This window comes from Eublepharis macularius, chromosome 15, assembly GCF_028583425.1.
Source record: "Eublepharis macularius isolate TG4126 chromosome 15, MPM_Emac_v1.0, whole genome shotgun sequence".
NCBI classification, from domain to species: Eukaryota; Metazoa; Chordata; class Lepidosauria; order Squamata; family Eublepharidae; genus Eublepharis; species Eublepharis macularius.
The window spans coordinates 6,271,569-6,289,679 of record NC_072804.1 but is presented as its reverse complement, the minus strand read 5'-3'; the positions used below and the strand labels follow the sequence as shown (position 1 = coordinate 6,289,679).

The window sequence follows — 18,111 nt, the reverse complement described above, 5'->3', positions numbered from 1 at the left end:
CCTACCACACCACTCCCAGAAACCCTACCTGAGCAGGCAGCTGGAAAGGTACCAATAATAAATAATAATAGCTTGGCCCCAGAGCCTGGCAGCAGCCCTGGAACCTGAAGGGGTAGATCCCTATCCCACCACACACAAAGAAAATTCAAGCTCCAATGCACTCACCCTGTCTCTCTAACAGCAGCTGTCTCTCCCTAAAAGCCAGTGCTGGGAGCCCCCTTCCCCCCAGGCCTTTTCCTCTTGTAACAAATTTGGAGCTCCAGTCCACACTTGGAAGGAAGACCTGCCTATCAAGCTAAATTGGGCTTAGATTGGGGTTTCCAGGGCAACAGCAGGAGTTCAGACAGAGTTCAGACACTCCCTGCCTGAGTTGCCATGGGAACTGATTGCAGGTGCCAGACTGTCTGGCTTGACGAACAGCAGCGAATGAGGCTTGCAACAACCACCTGTTCGTTTAGAATGGGGCCTCACGAACAGCTTGTTTGCGAACAGCAGATTGGGCTGTTCGTGGATTTTATTAGTTCGTATTGCTGTTCGTGCCCATCTCTAGTTGTAAGAGAATCCGTCCCCTCTGGAGCGATTTCCACCGGCTCTGTCTTTCAAACTATGCTTCCTGGCTAACATTATATCTCCTGACATTTGATGAACACACACCCAGGCGTCTCATGTAGAGAGACTTTTAGTTATACAAAAAAGATCCTGATTTTTCTCCCTTTTTAACTTGCTGAGTTAATGGGAAACCTCTCTTAAGTGCCTGTAAGTATTAGAGAGAGATTGCATCTGACAACCCCAGTAAGGCATATATGAGGTATTTTCTCTTTGCTGGACTCACTAACTAAACAAAGGACATTTAGGGCATATATTCTGAATGGATACTAATACCTATGCAAGTATTATTTTTGCCTGTGTTTAAATCAAATATTTTTTTTGCCAAAGATAACTAGATAACAAAGATAACAAATAGGTAACTATTAAGGAAGGTTCTGCCATTTGGTTTGGATAAGTTTTACTCTGTTTGCAGCGTGTTAAGATTGTTGGCTCCAGCACCTACGGGCAATTGCAGAAGATGTGTCCTTGCTAGCAGATTAAAGCAGTCATTACTTATTTGCAGATGCCCCTGAGGATTTGAAAAATTGAAGGAGGGTACAGACTGCTGCAGGAGTCGCAGCAAGTAACTTTCGTGTCCTCAGCCATTCAAAGGATAAGAATTTCCTTGCTGGATCAGATCAAAGGTCTGTACAGTGCTGTCCCCCTTTGGCAGAAGCGACTAGCCAGCTGTCCCTGGGGATCTGAAAGGCAGCTAATGAATGGAGGGCAGCCATCTACCATTGTTTAGCTGCATCTGGTATTCCAAAGTACACTTCCTCTGAATGTGGAAGTTCCATTTTTAGCAATTGTGGCTAATAATTATCGATAGACCTCTCATCCATGAATTTCTCTCTTCCTCTTTTAAAGTTATTCAGGCTAGCATCCATTGCAACGTCTCATGGAAATGAATCCTCTATGTTAATACTGCATTTTGTGAAAACAACATATTTGTCCAGAATCTGTTGTATCAGAACACCGACAGACAATGCAAGTGCCATCCTTAAATTTATGGACCTCTACCCTAGTCTGCCTTCGTGTTTTTAAAACTTTCCCCAATATCATAAGCTTTTCTTTCTAGGAAGATGCTTCAGCTTCCTAATAAATTCAGTTGTCCTTCTCTGCCATTTTTTAAACATGCAGAACTGCACATGGCATGGCATTTATTTGCAAGAGACAGTGTGATATAGTAACAACAACAGCAACATTCGATTTATATACCACCCTTCAGGATGACTTAACAGTTAACACCCACTGAGAGTGGTTTAAAAAGAATGTTATTATCCCCTGAAAGAGCTCTGGCAGAGCTGTGACTGACCCAAAGTCACCCAGCTGGCTTCAGGTGTAGGAATGGGGGATCAAACCCGATTCTCCAGATTAGAGTCCTGCTGTTCTTAACACCAAACTGGCTAGTAGTTAGTTACTGTTAGGCTGGAAAGACTTGATTGTCAGATCCCTGCTGTTACCATGAAAATAATTAGGTGATCTTGGGCTAATCACTCCATCTCAGAGGAAAGGGGTTGGGAAAACCTCATCCACATACACTGCCCTCACTTCCTTGAGGGAAGGGTAGTATATACATGGTAAAGCATGAGTTATTGGCATAATGCCAACTGCTGTCTTAGTTTCAGTCTCTTTCATGGTGGTTCTTAACAGCTAACTTCCACTACTATAGCATGATGAACGGGTGTATTCTTGGAGGCTGGATTCTGTCTCTTAGTGAAAATTTGTTCAGGTAACTTCAGTACTATTTTGCAAAAACATTTTTCAGAGGCTAAAGTATAGACATAATAGTTCAGTCATAACAACTTCAGTGCTTCAAGCTCATGGCATGGAAGAGCAGGCTACCGGAAATCTTCTTGATAAATGTGGTAGTCATTTTGTGTACAGGGCAACAAGCATATTTTCCAGCTTTGGTACATACAAAAATATATCCTAAAAAAAATTGATACCATGTGTAAAAGAGAAAATACGTGTGTTACCACAGCCTTTGCAAACACATGAACTGGCTGTTTGTGCAGGGAGCCGAAAACTGAGATCTTTTACCTAAAGAGGTGGCTGTGAGTATCAATTTCTGCAGAAAAAGGATATCAGGGACCAATTTTAAAGGTTTAAAAATAAATATGGAGTTTATAGAGGGATTCGGTACAATATTGGGGGGACTTCTCTTAAGCAAATATTAGCAACTAGCAACAAAGCCCGTTGTGAGAAAAAATACAATTGGCTATAGAAAGGGGAGGGTGGGCAGGGAGGCAGTCACTGAACCTGGTACGTTGAAGGGTGGGGGGGAGGCAGGAATAGCCACGTCCTCTGCACCTGATCCCGGCCAAGTGAAGGGGAGTGGGCATTATCTCCTATTCCTAAGAGTGGGGAGTGGACATTGTTACCTGCTCCACTCCTGATCATGACCAGGTGAAGGAGCAGGGCTCCTCGTAGGGCTCAGTCTCCAGACCCCTGATCATTCTTGTCGCTCTCCTCTGCATTATCTCGATTTTGTCCACATCCTTTTTGAAGTGAGACCTCCAGAACTGCACACAATACTCCAGGTGTGGCCTGACCAAGGCAGTATAGAGAGGGGCTATGACCTCCTGCGATTTCGATGCTACGGCCCCTTTGATACAACCCAGGATTGAATTAGCCTTTTTTGCCACCGCATCACACTGACTGCTCATATTCAGTTTACAGTCCACTCTTACCCCAAGATCCCGTTCACATATACTACTGCCCAGAAGTGTATCCCCCATCCAGTATTTGTGCTTCACATTTTTGTGGCCCAGATGTAATACTGTGCACTTGTCTTTGTTGAATTGCATCCTATTCACAGCTGCCCACTTCTCCAGAGTATTCAGGTCTTGTTCAATTTTAACTCTGTCTTCTTGGGAGTTTGCTACCGCTCCCAATTTGGTATCATCAGCAGATTTAATGAGCAGCCCTTCCACTCCTTCATCCAGATCATTGATAAAAATATTGAAAAGTACCGGGCCCAAAACCGAGCCCTGCGGCACCCCACTGGACACCTCCCTCCAATCTGATGAAACGCCGTTGACCACCACTCTTTGAGTGCGGTCCTCCAACCAGTTCCCTATCCACCGAACTGTCCTATAGTCTACTCCACAGTCTTCCAGTTTGCCCATCAGAATGTCATGGGGGACCTTATCAAAAGCTTTACTGAAATACAGATAAATCACGTCAACAGAGTTCCCCCGATCCAGTAAGCTGGTCACTCGATCAAAGAAGGAAACCAGGTTGGTCTGGCAAGATCTGTTAGGGACAAAACCATGCTGACTTCCCCGGATCACTGAGTGGTCCTTCAGATGCTTACAGATTGATCCCTTTAAAATCTGTTCTAATATCTTCCCAGCAACAGAAGTCAGACTGACCAGCCTGTAGTTTTCCGGGTCATCCTTCCTCCCTTTCTTAAAGATTGGGATAACATTCGCTCTTCACCAATCTTGTGGCTCATCCCCAGTCCTCCAGGAGGCCTTGAAGATGATGGACAGGAGTTCTGCAAGTTCTCTAGAAAGTTCTTTCAGCACTCCTGGGTGCACCCCATCTGGCCCAGGGGATTTGTATTCATCCAGTGCAGCCAGATGCCTCTCCACAACCTCTCTGTCAATGTCAATTAGCCACTCAGGTGTCCTGCCACATTTTCTGCCGTCTCTAGATGTGCCTGAGTTCTTCAGGGAGAAAACAGAGGCAAAAAAGTCATTAAGCCTGCCTGCTTTTTCTCTGTCCTGCATCAGAGTTTCTCCATCTACTCCCAACAGCGGTCCAATTGCCTCTTTTACCTTGTGTTTGCTTCTCACATATCTGTAGAAGTTTTTCTTGTTGTAGCGAGCCCTCCTGGCCAGACCCAGCTCGTACTGAGCTTTGGCCTCTCTGATGGCTGATCTGCAGTACCTAGTCACCCTCATATACTCCTCTTTAGAGGTCTGTCCTTCTCTCCATTTCCTGAACATTTCCTTTTTCTCCCTTAGCTTATTCTGGAGCTCTCTGTGCATCCACATCAGTTTCTTGGAGCCCTTACCATGTTTCCGTCTTGCTGGGATAGTGAGGGCTTGAGCTTGCAAAAGCTCATGTTTGAGAAGAGCCCACCCTTCACTCGCTCCTTTCCCTTCCAGCACACTCCCCCATGGAATGACTCTCATCAAGCCTCTGAGTTAATCGAAGTTGGCCCTACGAAAATCCAACCTATGAGTCTGGCTATGAACTTCCTTGGCTCCCCACAGCAACTGGAATTCAAGAAGGACATGGTCACTTCCCCCTAAGGTCCCCACCACCTTCATCTCATCTACCAATTCTTCCCTGTTGGTTAATATCAAGTCTAGTATGGCCGAGCCCCTTGTAGCTTCCTCCACCTTTTGAAAAAGGAAGTTATCAGCCAGGCAGGTCCGGAAATTGCATGATTCATGACGCTTTGCTGAGCCTGTCTCCCAGCACACATGGGGGAAGCTGAAGTCACCCATAATTACAAGGTTCTGATGTCTGGATACTCTGCCAATCTGTTCAAGAGGGCAGCATCCATTTCTTCTCGCTGGTCAGGTGGTCTGTAGCAGACTCCAACAATAATACCCTTTGTCCTTCCTCCCCTTATTTCTACCCATATACTTTCCACCGGGCTGTCCGCCCCATTCTCCATAACTTCTTGACAATCAAGCCCTCTCCTCACATACAACGCCACTCCACCTCCTCTTCTACCCTTCCGGTTTTTCTTGAAGAACTCATACCCATCCACTAGCACATTCCAGTCATGGGAATCATCCCACCAAGTCTCAGTAATTCCTACTATATCGTAGCCCTCTGTTTGCAATAGAAGCTCAAGCTCTTCTTTCTTATTGCCCATACTTTGGGCATTGGTATATAGACACTTGTAGCCTTGTACCTTTGTTTGACCTTTCCAACCCAGGTGGGTCCCCACTGTGTTCCCTCCTGCTCTGTGCCTGATCCTAGCCAAGTGGGGGCATGCAATGCCGTCTGCGCCATTCCTGATCCCAGCTGGGAGAAGGGGGTGGGCATTGCCACCTGCTTCACTCTTGATCCTAGCCACATGAAGAGGAGATGGGCATTGCCACCTGCTCTGCGCCTGATCCCGGCCAGGTGAACGTGGGGCAGGCATTGCCACCTGCTCTGCTCCTGATCCCAAACAGGTGAAGGTGGCTGGGCATTGCCTCTTGCTCCATGCCTGATTCTGGCCAAGTGAAGGGGACGAGCATTGCCACTTGCTCCACTCCAGATCCTTTACTAGCAAACAGGGCAATTATGGGTTAACAGCAGCCAACAAAGATCTTAATCCCGGTAATTAACACAGTACACATTTACTTTCTCTTAACAAATGTTAATGATTGTACTAAAGAGCAAGTGCAAACAAGTATGTGCAAGTACAGAAATACATTTCACCACTTCATCTTTATAGGAAATAAGCAGGTAAGTGCAAATTCATAAATATTTTTCACATCTAGTCATAAGGGGGACCCCACTGTGCAGTTTCAATGCGGGAGTCCCCTCCAGAGAGTCTCAAATATCCTACAGGACGCTAGCTACTTTCCTGTTTTGTCACCACTTTCTCATCGAAAATTTTCATATTTCATTCTCAGCTCGCCAAATTTACAACTGCGTCTGTTTCCTTCGAACCAGCCTTTTGACCGAAAATATTTATGAATTTGCACTTACCTGCTTATTTCCTGTAAAGATGAAGGAAACAGACGCAGTTGCAAATTTGGCGAGATGAGAATGAAATATGAAAAATTTCCCGTTGAAACTTCACAGTGGAGTTTCCCTTACGACTAGAATACACATTCATTCAGGAGGTGACCACCTTTAGAGAGCTACGTCCTGCTGTACCTGTGGAAGAGAAGAAATTAGAATGAAATAACTTCACTTCAATCTGACCATTTATATGCCACAGAGGAAGAGTATTATTCACCTCCACCGCCCTTCTCCAGAATTGTATATGAACTGTGGTTCTTTTGTATGTACCATTGTGTACTTACTGAAGTTTGTATACCCTATATCGTTGTTTATTTAGGATTGAGCTATAGCCATCAGTATTAAGTGCACTATCTCTTTAAATGAGCTCTGGTTACGATGAGATGTGAAAAATATTCATGAATTTGTACTTACCTGCTTATTTCCTGTAAAGATGAAATGGTGAAATGTATTTCTGTACTTGCACATACTTGTTTGCACTTGCACTTTAGTAGAATCATTAACATTTGTTAAGAGAAAGTTAATGTGTATTGTGTTAATTACAGGGATTAAGCTCTTTTTTGGCCACTCCCGATCCTGGCTGGGTGAAGGGGGGACTGGGCATTGCCTCCTTCTCCACACCTATGTGAGCACTGCCACCTGCTCCTCTGCTGATTTCAGCCAGGTAAAGAGGGGAGCAGGCATTGCCCCTGCTCCACTCCTGATCCCACTGGGGTGATGGTGATGGGGGGGAAGATATTGCCACCTACTCCACTCTTGACCCAAGCTGAGTGAAGACGGAAGGTGGGTATTGCCCCCTGCTCCATGCCTGATCCCAGCTGGGTAAAGTTGGGTGGGCATTGCCACCTGCTCCACACCTAATCTCAGCTGGGTGAAGGCAGTGTGCAGGCATTGCCACCTCCCCTGCTCCTGATCCCAGCTGTGTGAAGGTGGGGGCAGGCATTGGCACCTGCTTTGCTCTGCATCCCAACTTGGTGAAAGTGTGGGGTGAGCATAGCTACCTGCTCTGCTCCTGATCCCAGCTGGTGAAGGTGGTGGGTGAGCATTGCCTCCTCTCTGCTCCTGATCCCAGCGGGGTGAAGGTGGGGGGCAGGTATTTCCACCTGCTCCACTCCTGATCCCATGTGGGTGAAGGCAGGGGGCAGGCATTGCTGCCTGCTCCACGCCTGATCCTGGCCTGGGCTTCCTGGTGTGGTGTGCTCTCTAGAGATCTGGCTGCTTCATCTGGGCTTCCTGCCACAGCATCACCCTCTAGAGGCGCACCAGGGTAGGAAGTGAGTTGTCTTGAATATAATTAGTCTTTTATATAGTAGGATATAGTAGGATACTAAAAACTGAGGCAGACAAATAGCACTTAGACCTTCCAGTTTCCTGCCAACAGCAGGCAACCGCCCAGGGGTTTGCCCAGTTGATCAGCAGGAGGTGGCACCCGCCCAGTGATCAGCTGCCATTGGCAGGCAACCCAAGAAAGTGTGCACTGGGAACTCTTTCAGGGGTGCAACAACATTACTTCCTGAAGTGATGTTGTTGCGCCTGCTGTGGGTATGCTCCTGCTCTTTGCTGGGGCCAATTGTGGCCCCAAACAAGCTAAATTTGCCATGCCATGCATGAAGGATGGGAACATGCCTGGGGCCAGTGAAGTGACATCATGGTGGAAGTACTGGAAGTGCATGTGCGTGAAAACACTACTGGGAAGCACAAAGTAAGAGCCAGTCCCCCCCTCCACACACACACAGTGGTAGGGTATAGGGACCTGGTAATCCTAAACACATTCCTTATCTAAACTATCAATATCACAACAACGACCATTTTTACATGCACCCCAGGAGATCGCGCAAACTCACAGCATAAAGCGTCTTCCTAGCATGATCTCCCAGCACGATCCCCTTTAATGGCCCGATGACATCAGAAAAGGGGCCATTAAATGGGATTGTGCCATGAAATCACGCTTGGAAGACTTTTATGCCATGAGTTTTGTGCGATCTTCCGGGCGCGTGGCCGTGTGAAAACTGCCAACATCCAAAAATCAAACAGACTGCTCCAATTTGGACCAGGAGTTACATTTAAGCTAGGAAAGTAAATGTGGGGAAAATGGGGAACAGAACAGGCGTTTCAGGTATGAGGCCCTAAAAAGTGACGAGGAGCTGTGTAATGCAATTAGACATGGGCACGAACAGCATTACGAACGGGAAAAAACCACAAACATCTCATTAGTCTGTTCGCGAACAATCCGTTCATGAGGCTCAGTTCTAAACGAACAAGTGGTCGTTGCAAGCCTCGTTCATTGCCTTCGTCAGCCGTTCATCAAGCCAGACAGTCAGGGGCCTTTCAATCAATTCCCCTGGCAACGGCAGGGACTGAAGTCTGCCTGAACTCCTTCTGGCTTGAACCCTTCGAAGTACTTCCAGCAGAGAGTCCTGTTTTTGCCACTGTGAAGAGAAAATGACAACAAAGGGAAGGACCCATGGATCATGCCTTTCCCGGGGTGCAATCTCTCTGAAACTTGGGGGGGGGGTCTTCAGAGGACAGTGAGGACTATGTCCCCTGCAAATTTGGTGGGTATTGGACATTGGGAAGGTCAGTTTGTGGGGTGTTTAAAGGGCCCTTCCCCTTGCACGTGGCAGGAAAGGGCCCTTTAAACTATCAGCTGGCAGGCGGCAGGGGGAATTCCCCCTGCCAACTGCCAGCTGATAGTTTAAAGGGATCTTTAAGGGGCCACGAACAACGAACAACGAACATTTGTGTGAACAGAGTTATATTCGTTACTATTCATTGTTCGTTGTTCATGGATGGCAACAAACAACAAACAGCTTGTTCGGGTTTTTTTTCTGTTCATGCCCATATCTAAATGCAATGTGGGTTGGAAAACAGGGGGAAATAGATTAAGATGGAGTTGATGTGGCCAAAACCATTATTCAGGAATTGGGCAACATTTTTCTTTCTCTCTTCTCCTTTGAGCACTCGTGGAAAACTTGTAGGAGCCAAACTAATAAAAATGTAAGTTGAAACATTTGTGACTTTCCAATAATAATGTCTACCAAAAAGAATTTTAAAATGTCACTTACTGCACACCAAAATAGGTGTGAATGGCAGATCACATTGGCTTCCAACTTAAGTTCAAATGTGTGAATTTGCACATTTCTTGTAGCAGGCAGGTTCAGTGATCTGGTATAAATTCAAGGACCTGTAATATCTGTGAGGAAGTAGAATTATTAGGTTCTCTGCATCCCTATGCAGGTACAGGTGGGAAGTATAGCACTGTAGTGCAAGCTAGACTGAAATTTTGGAAGGAGAAAGGGAGCTTCAATTGCTATGCTGTCAGTGGACAGACAGAGAAAGAAAAGGGGGAGAGAGTTGATCGTATCTATTAGACAACTAACGGTGGCAGGATCTCTTCACTGGGTCTATATTTGCACCAGAGAGTTGCCCCCTTCCTCCTGCGGAGCTAATTAATGGTCACATTTTTTACCGTTGTCTGTTTTTTTAGATTATGGACCTTTTCTGCTGAAAGGGAATGGTAGTAACATGTGATAGAGAAACATGGTATAATACTGACAGCCAGGCAAATATTAATAGAAGTATGACGACTTGTGTCTGGCCAGCATATCAAAGATGAGAACAGATTTCAAGGGAGGATTTTACAGAAAATGTGTCGTTTGTCCCTTCCTTGCATCCAGAGAAAGCAAAGTTAAAAGTGATTCAGTGTCACTAGCTCTCTCCTTGGATTCTGCTTTCTTTGCATTTTATTCCAGTCCTAAAAGTCTGTCCTGTGTTTCATGAGGAACAAAGAGACTGACGATAAAATGTTGCACAGAAATGAGAAAACTGATTCACTGTGTGAATCTTTTGTTGTTGCTTAAAGAAAAGCAACTGATGGTAGAGAACTGGAAAATTTCATCACCTAGTGGTCCATACAAAAGTCAGATTCTTCACAAATCTGTTTGATTGGGAGACGGGCGTCTTTCCTCTGTCTTCTCACTCTTGTTCAAGTGCCACGGTCCATATATGCTAGTCAATAATTGATACTGAGGTCTTAACTTCCCCTGCTCTGCGTGCAAATTCTAGCTTGCAATAATCAGCAATAATCAACTCTGTCATCAGTACCAGCAGTTTCTTAAAAATCTTAATCCCCTCGACTCTGATGGTGGCTCATAGTGAAGAATTTCTCTAGTGACCATGTGAATTTATTCTTAAAATGAGCTAAGTATTGGACATTCCCAAAATATATGCATTATACCTGCATTTGTTTTTTGGCAATGCCTGCAATCTGTGCAAATTTATGTTTTTATCCTGCACTAAAAATAAAATAAAGAACACAGATCATGGGAACTTTTGAGTAGGGAAGCAATGGGGAACAACTAACTTTGCTTTCTTGTTTTCTTCTCTAAAATACCTCCCAAGTAGCACTTACACCGACCAGATTCAAAATGCATGTTTTGACTAGTCCTGGGTGGGGGAGGGCTATCTGTGTTACTAGAGCAGGTGACTGGAAGCAGTAAAAGAGGGATAGTTAAAGGGTGAAGGCTGCCCTCCAAACTGCTTTCTATTTTCTTTATTTCTATAATACCCCGCCCTTCTCCCCAGCAGGGGCCCAAAGCAGCTTGTGTTGTTCTCTGCTCTTTCATTTTATCCTCATGACGGCTCTGTGCTCCTCACTCCACCTCTCCCTCTCCTCTTTGGAAGGTGTTTTAAAATGGTATCTGTGCTCTGTGAACTGGGGGTCTTGCATATCACGTAGCCAGCCTCAGGCAGAGATTCTGTATGCATGGGTTTGAAAAATGCATGCCAACCATCAGCACATGAGGTGTGCTGCGTAAGAGATCCTTGTAGAAAGCTCGGTGGGCCCTTCCGCCATCTCCACAAGTCCTATTCAGATGTGCTTGGTCATATGCTCTGCCAACTGCCTTGAGGGATCCTTCAGTAATAGCAGGTGGAGTAGAAATCTGTTGTTTAAAAATAGATTCTTTGCACTGTTGGAAAACTACACAATATGAGTTCACTTGTTTGGGGTTGCAAGAAGCAAAGCAGACAAAGTCCTCGCCATGGTGGACTCTAAAACTTCAGCAAATCCCCCTCATTTCCCGTTATCTTTGCTGTTGGAATTGTTGCAAATGACCCTGTATATTTTCATAGAATAGCAAAAATTAAAAATTTAACACCCCCTCAAAATAATAGATTTTTTTTACAACATTGAGCTTTTTGTAGGTGCATAACGCTGTTCCAAACATTAAATCAGTCAAAATAACCTTGTGTGTGTCTGTTTTGCCAGTTATTCATTCTGATGCCTGTCTGGGGTTGCCTGGTTCTGGGGTGGGGGAACCGGAGAATGGGGTTGCAGGGGGGGAGTTGTGAGGTGAGGAACTTACCTCGCACACAAAGTGCATACATGCATGCTCCAGAGTGCCCCATGTTGTGCCAGGAATGACATCGTTCCCACTGCGATGTGTGTGGGGGTGCTCCGAGCATATAGGAGCATGCTTCACCCCCATCACTGCAGTTTGGCACCTTTCTTCCCCCTGCTGGCCAGGTGAGAGATGGCAGGGGGCAGAAGCTTGGGGCAGGGGGTTCCCCAACCCCACTGGGGAATGGGCAAGCCTATGCCTGTCTTTCTGCACACAAAACTGTAGTTCTCTAACATTCTGAATGGGACCCATTTCCAAAGCTGGTTTTTTAATAGCTCACTTCTCAAGAATCTCAGATTGGTTAACACTGAACAGTTATCAGGATGTATTTTGTGGCCATCTGACACAGTGTGCAGAAGCAAACCCAAATCTGCTGTTGAGCTTCCTCTTCCCGCTCACCATACTCCTTACTCCTGCCCTACCTGTGAGAAAGTCCTGACCCACAGTCTGTTCTAATGTAAGAACAAAATCTCTCAGGGCTGCCCCTAGCATTGGGAGAGGGAGGCAACCCACCTTAGGCAGATGCTGCCCACCTTGTGTAGCAAATGGTAGCAACTTCTTTAATTTTTCAGCCATGGGTGTGCCATTTGGATTGGGTGCTAAAATGTCACAGACTGTCTGTTTATACCTTGTGCGTGCCACAGCCTTCCCTTGCTATCTGATTCTTCCCTTGCTTGTGATTGGCCATCAGCACTATACACTCTAGTTTTGGGCTCCAGGAAGCTTCCTTCTTGCACCCTGCTGTTACTATGATTTATATAACGTGGAGATGGCTTTGATGGTGATTCATCCCAACTTTTAAGTAAGTAGCTAAGAGTGACTACTAGGGGTATGCAAATGAAAAAATGTACATTTGTTTTATTAATACTAAACTGGAGAAAAATGGTATTCCTCGAATACTGAATCGATTCTCTGGTTTGGTATAACAGAGTGAAATTTTTTCCAGTGACCTGTGACTGAATTTCACCAAATGAGCAGGGGACCTACTCCTAACTGTCCTCTAAAACACCTCAAGTTCCAGGGAGATTGGACTCCCGGGGGACACATTATAGCCCCCCTAAAGAAGGTGCCATCAGCCACCTCCAATTTTCATTATTCCCTATGGGAAAAACTATCTGGGGGTTATCCAGGGGGCTGGGGGTGGCATTTTGCAAGCAAAATCCACTAAATTTTCAGGGAACCTACTCCTGACTGCCCTCTAAAGACTTCCAAGGTCCAGGAAGATTGGATCCTGGGGTCCAGTTCTGTGGGTCCCTGAACAAGGTATCCCCAGCCACTCCGTTTGTTCCTATTGTGGGGGGGGGGGGAGTCGAAGTGTTTTGTGAGGGAGAGAGAAACGCAATCCCTCCTGTTCTTCTTCTCTCGGCAAGGTCCTGTTACGTTCCCCCTGTAAGGATCCTGCAAGGACTGGCCACCCATTTCACCTCCCTTCCTCCTTCCCCCTCCCTTTTGGCTCTGCCTCACTCCCCCTCCCTTCTCCCTCTCCCATCTGTGAAAAAAAACTCTGGGGAATTTTTGAAAGAGAGAGCACTCCACTTGCAATTCTCCCCGGCTGAGATTCATATGAGCAGCCCATTTTTTAAAACTACAATTCCCAGGGATCCTTACAGGATCTGACATTCACCTGTGTGTCTCATATTCTTTGACCCTCAGATGATCTCTCTAGACAGCCAGAGTACATACTACACAAAATGAAGGCTGCTCTCAGGCAAGTTATCTTCCGGGCATGGAACAGGGGTCACTGGGGCAGTCGTGGTGTGTGTGTGGCAGTTATGAATTTCCAGCTTTGTGCAGGAGGTTGGACTAGATGACCCTAGAGGTTCCTTCCAACCCTATGGTTCTAAGATTGCCTATTTAACTCCTTGCAGGGTAGTTTAAAAAAGGCTCGCTACTTCTAGCGAATCTCATTGACCAGAGAAGGAGATGTCCTGCAAGGACTGGCCACTCATTTCACCTCCCTTCCTCCTTCCCCCTCCCTTTTGGCTCTGCCTCACTCCCCCACTCTTCTCCCCCTCCCATCTGTGAAAAAAGACAGGAAAGAATATTTCTTTGTTGTTCCTTAGCAAAGGAGCAGCAAAGGAACAGCCCAGCCACTATTACCAAAGTTTTCTGAATTAACGTGAATTATTCCTGTAAACTTGAGTTTGGGAATGCGGAATCTGATTCGGTACTCCTTTTATAGTTCAGTAATACCAATTTTTACCAAATCAGGTGAAAAAGGAATATCTTACCTGAATTGCACATCCCCAGTGACTACCATGTCTTTACTTATGCTTGACAAATACTTGTAGAGAAGATTCAGATATATTGCTCTATAAGGCTACTCAAGTCATGCTGCCTGCGACCCACTTGCACATATTTAAAGCTAGGGCACTCTAGGGTAGTCTCAGGATCACACTGGGCCTTGTGACACAAGCCCAGAGGCCCATGACACATCACATGATGTCACAGTGCAATGGCACTTTTTAATAAAAATCCTCTTGACATGTGCAGAGGCAATTCTGTTGAATCAAGAAAGAACGGGTTGTAATATAGATGATATGCTAATATAAAACAAATTTGGAGAGCGCATCCTTATTATTCAATGGCAAAATGCCCATCGTTATGATGTTGGTGTATGTAGTGGGTGGGCATGGATATTTCAAAAATCCCTTGCCGGATGGATCATTTTAAGTAGCTGATCTGAAGTAGACATGGGCACGATCCAAAAAATAATCCCGATTTAGCTGATCGTGATTCTGTGGTGCCGCCGAACTCAGGTACCTGATTCTAACTGATCAAGTCTCGTTTCCGGTCCAAAATCGGATCCAAAATCGGAAATCGGGGAGGCCAGCGCCCAGAGCAACCGTAGTCAGGCTGTTGCACGTGCGTGCGCACGCTCCTGAGTCGCTCCCGCCCACGCAGCAAGCCGGCTGTCCCAGTGCGCTGCGGAGTAATGGGTCACACAGGGGCCAACTGAGTAAAAATTGCCCCCCCCCAATTTAGTATTCGGGGCCATTTTTTACTTGATCAGCCCCAGCACAACTCATTACTTGCACTTTGTGCTACTCTTCCTCATGCCCCCCTCATCCCCTGGTTTGGCCCTTCCAGGGACTCTGGCCTTCAAGAATTTGTATCTCCGAGGTTGTTCTCTTACATGGAAGAGCAGGCGTTAAAGCTTGATTCAGACCTAGGGCCAAACTACAAGGGACGAATGACACAGGTTGGACACTTGTCAGCTTCCCTCAAGTTTTGATGGGAAATGAGGGCAGCTTGGTGGAATGTTGGACAAGTGACAGTTGAAAAGTCCATTGGACAGCAGTTGGAGAGCCAAGCTGCAAGACCAGGATGCCTACATTTCCCATCAAAACTTGAGGGAAGCTGACAAGTGTCCAACCTGTGTCATTCGTCACTTGTAGCTTGGCCCCTAGTCATGGTTTGATCTACCCATGCCTTAGAGCAGTGGCCTTCCAGCAGCATGTGGCCCACTGAACCACAAATGCATGATGGGAAGTCACATGACTGGAAGAGCCAGAGTTAAGGCCTCACTGCCATCAGAGGCAGCAGGCCAGGAGTACGGGCAACAGGAAACTCAACCTGAGCAGCTGGGGGTGTTCTGTAGTGAGGAACAAGCTAAGAGGCAAAGCTATGGGAGACTTTAGTGTTTTATGCATGGTCACTTTATAGCATCTCTGAATTAGTTCTGCTTTCCATGTTCTCCAGAGTTCTGCATGTGTTGGGGGGTCATGGAAAGCAGAAACAGGGTTTGACTGGTTTTAACTGGTTTTTCCACCTGCGCTCATTCCCCAATTTTTTTTAAAAAGCCGATGGCATGCCGCAAGCATTTTGGGTTCTATCAGTGCAGAATCAAGTACTCCAGTTCTGCTTTTGAGCCCCCCCCCCTTTTTCTTGGGAGCTGATTGGTCTATCATCCTCAGCTCCCGTTACTTTTTCCACCATTTTTTTAAATTGGTGATACCACTGTAACGCTGCTGGTGATATGAGAACCGATTTTTTTTAATTAGCGGAAACGCAGTAACGCTGCTATGATATGACCACTCTTTTTTGTTTGGCGAAGAAGTAGTAATGCTGCTATGACATGTAAACAATTTTGTCCGTTTTTTTTGGTGTGTGTGGGGGGGAGTCAGCGGTACTGTGGTAACGCTGCTGTGAAACGTAATACATTTGTAATGCATGATTTTCCTCAGAAAAGTGAACGTCAGTGTTTGAAGTTACAGCACTGAAAATGCCATGAAGCATAAAACATCTAATATGGAATAAGTTTAGTGTTCCTCCTGCAATGGCAGCTCTTCACCCCTGCCTTTCTGCGATGTAGATTTCAATCCTGTTAGGTAAATTGTCCTCTTGGTGCCAAAAACATTTCCCCCCTCACTGTGCTGTTTAGTGTCATTCTCCTCATAACCGGTTCATGGATATGGCTGCTATTAGAGCCCCTGGAGGCAGAGGGGTATCTTGGAGAGAGCGGAAGATGCTTGATCTCCTTGATATATGGGGGGAGGAGAAGGCGCAGGAAGCTCTGGCCGTGAGTCACCGGAACATCGACACCACTGAGAAGATCGCATGGGAGATGTTGGTCAGGGGGCATAGGAGGACGGCTTTTGAATGCCGCACAAAAACCAAGGCTATGCGGTAGGGATACAAAAGGGTGGTGGCACATACTGGAAAGGAGCGGAGGAAAAGTGATAAGTTCTTTGGGAGACTGGGGGGGGATGGGATGGAATAATGACAGAAGAAAGGAAAGGGGAAGGGGAAGGAGAAAGTGGGAAGAACCTGGAGAAACAGCTGCGCCTCTGGGTGTGCGCTTTGAATGAGCTGCTGAAGACGCAATCCTCCTTCCAGGACCATTCCAGGGTGGACTGCTGTTGCTGCTGCTCTCTCCCAGGATGCCTTCGAGTTGGGGGTGGGGAGAGGGGCTTGTGCCTGTGTTGAAGTAAAATCTGCCCTCTCCTTGGCGTATCGTTGCTACATTCAGTAGGTGGCCTTGGGTAAGCCACTCCTCTCGGCCCCAGCTCCCCAGCTGTATTGTGGGGATAATAATAACACTAACTTGTTCACCGCTCTGGGTGAGGCACTATCTGTCTAGAAGAGCGGTATATGAGCACAGTTATTATTATTATTAATATTAAAAAAATCAATGGAAGATCCTTTTGCAAGCAGCCAGAGATAAAAACTCATCAATCTTTTGGCGAATTATCTCTAGCAAATGACATATCTCCTTTGCATTTCTCCGTCTGTCTAAACTCATGGGTTGCATACTTTCAGAGTCTTTATGATGATTACCATCAGACCCCCACCTTACCGGACCAAGATACTCTTCCAAGTTGGCCCTCGGTTTCCGTACAAGAAGTCAAATCGCACATCAATCATCTCAAAAGAAATAAAGCCCCCGGTTTAGACGGTATTCCTCTGGAGCTCTTGAGGGAGAATGTGGACCGGTGGGCCCCCTTCCTTGCATCTCTTTTCACGTATATTGATGCTTCTGGTTGCATCCCCCCAAAGCTGGGAAGTTATGATGGTGGTTCCATTTTACAAGAAAGGTAGGAAAGATGATCCTTCCAATTATAGGCCCATCAGTTTATTAAGCGTTATCAGCAAACTTTACACCAGGCATCTTCTCGATAAATTTCTATCTTGGCTTGATCAAGAGGACATCAGCAGCAGTAGCAGTAGAGCAAGCAGGCTTTAGGGAGGGCAGGTCCACTTTGGATCACTGCTTAGTTCTCCAGTATTTCATCGAAAAGTATTGTACCAAAGGGACATACTCTCTGCATGCAGCCTTTGTGGTCCTGAAGGCTGCATTCGACTCTATTACTAGAACCAAACTGTGGGATAAATTGGAGGCATTGTCCATCGACAAAAGGCTCTTTTTTTTAATTCGCTTTTTTAATTCATGAGTGGCCAGGTCAGGGGAGGGAAAGGGAGCTTTTTTGGGAAGAGAGGCCATTTCAGAACCTGTCTTTGCTGAAGTTGTGTTGGAGAACGTGGAGGCATGCCTTTAGCAGTGAGGCCGGTACAGGCACTCCTCTCTGTGTCTGGAGTGAAATGCAAGCCCTTCTGATGGTGGTTTCCCAGATTTATTATTTTATTTATTTAAAATAGTTGTATTCTACCTTTCTATCGAAACAGGGTTCTCAAGGCAGTGAACATTAAAACTTTTAAAAAAAATACTTTAAACAATTTAAATACAAAACAACATTTAAAAAAGTATAAAAATAATTCCATGAACACACACACACAAATGCACAAACAAGCATTTGTGTGTTTGTGTGTTCATGAAATTATTTTTATACTTTTTTAAATGTTGTTTTGCATTTAAATTGTTTAAAGTATTTTTTTTTTAAAGTTTTAATGTTCACTGCCTTGAGAACCCTGTTTCGATAGAAAGGTAGAATACAACTATTTTGGGAGGAGGGCCAAT

The 18,111-nt window shown here is 45.7% G+C and overlaps 1 protein-coding gene across 2 annotated transcripts in view; it reads left to right on the top strand.

Annotated features, from left to right (window-relative positions):
• Positions 1 to 18,111, top strand: part of PCDH7 (protocadherin 7) — a 646,786-nt gene that overhangs the window by 168,433 nt on the left and 460,242 nt on the right. The window contains exon 3 of one of the 2 annotated variants that reach the window (XM_054999687.1): positions 11,356 to 11,374. The exons of the other annotated variant lie outside the window; for it this stretch is intronic. Coding sequence (XP_054855662.1) covers positions 11,356 to 11,374 — 19 coding nt within the window. The remainder of the gene's footprint in view (positions 1 to 11,355; positions 11,375 to 18,111) is intronic. 2 annotated transcript variants of the gene reach the window in all.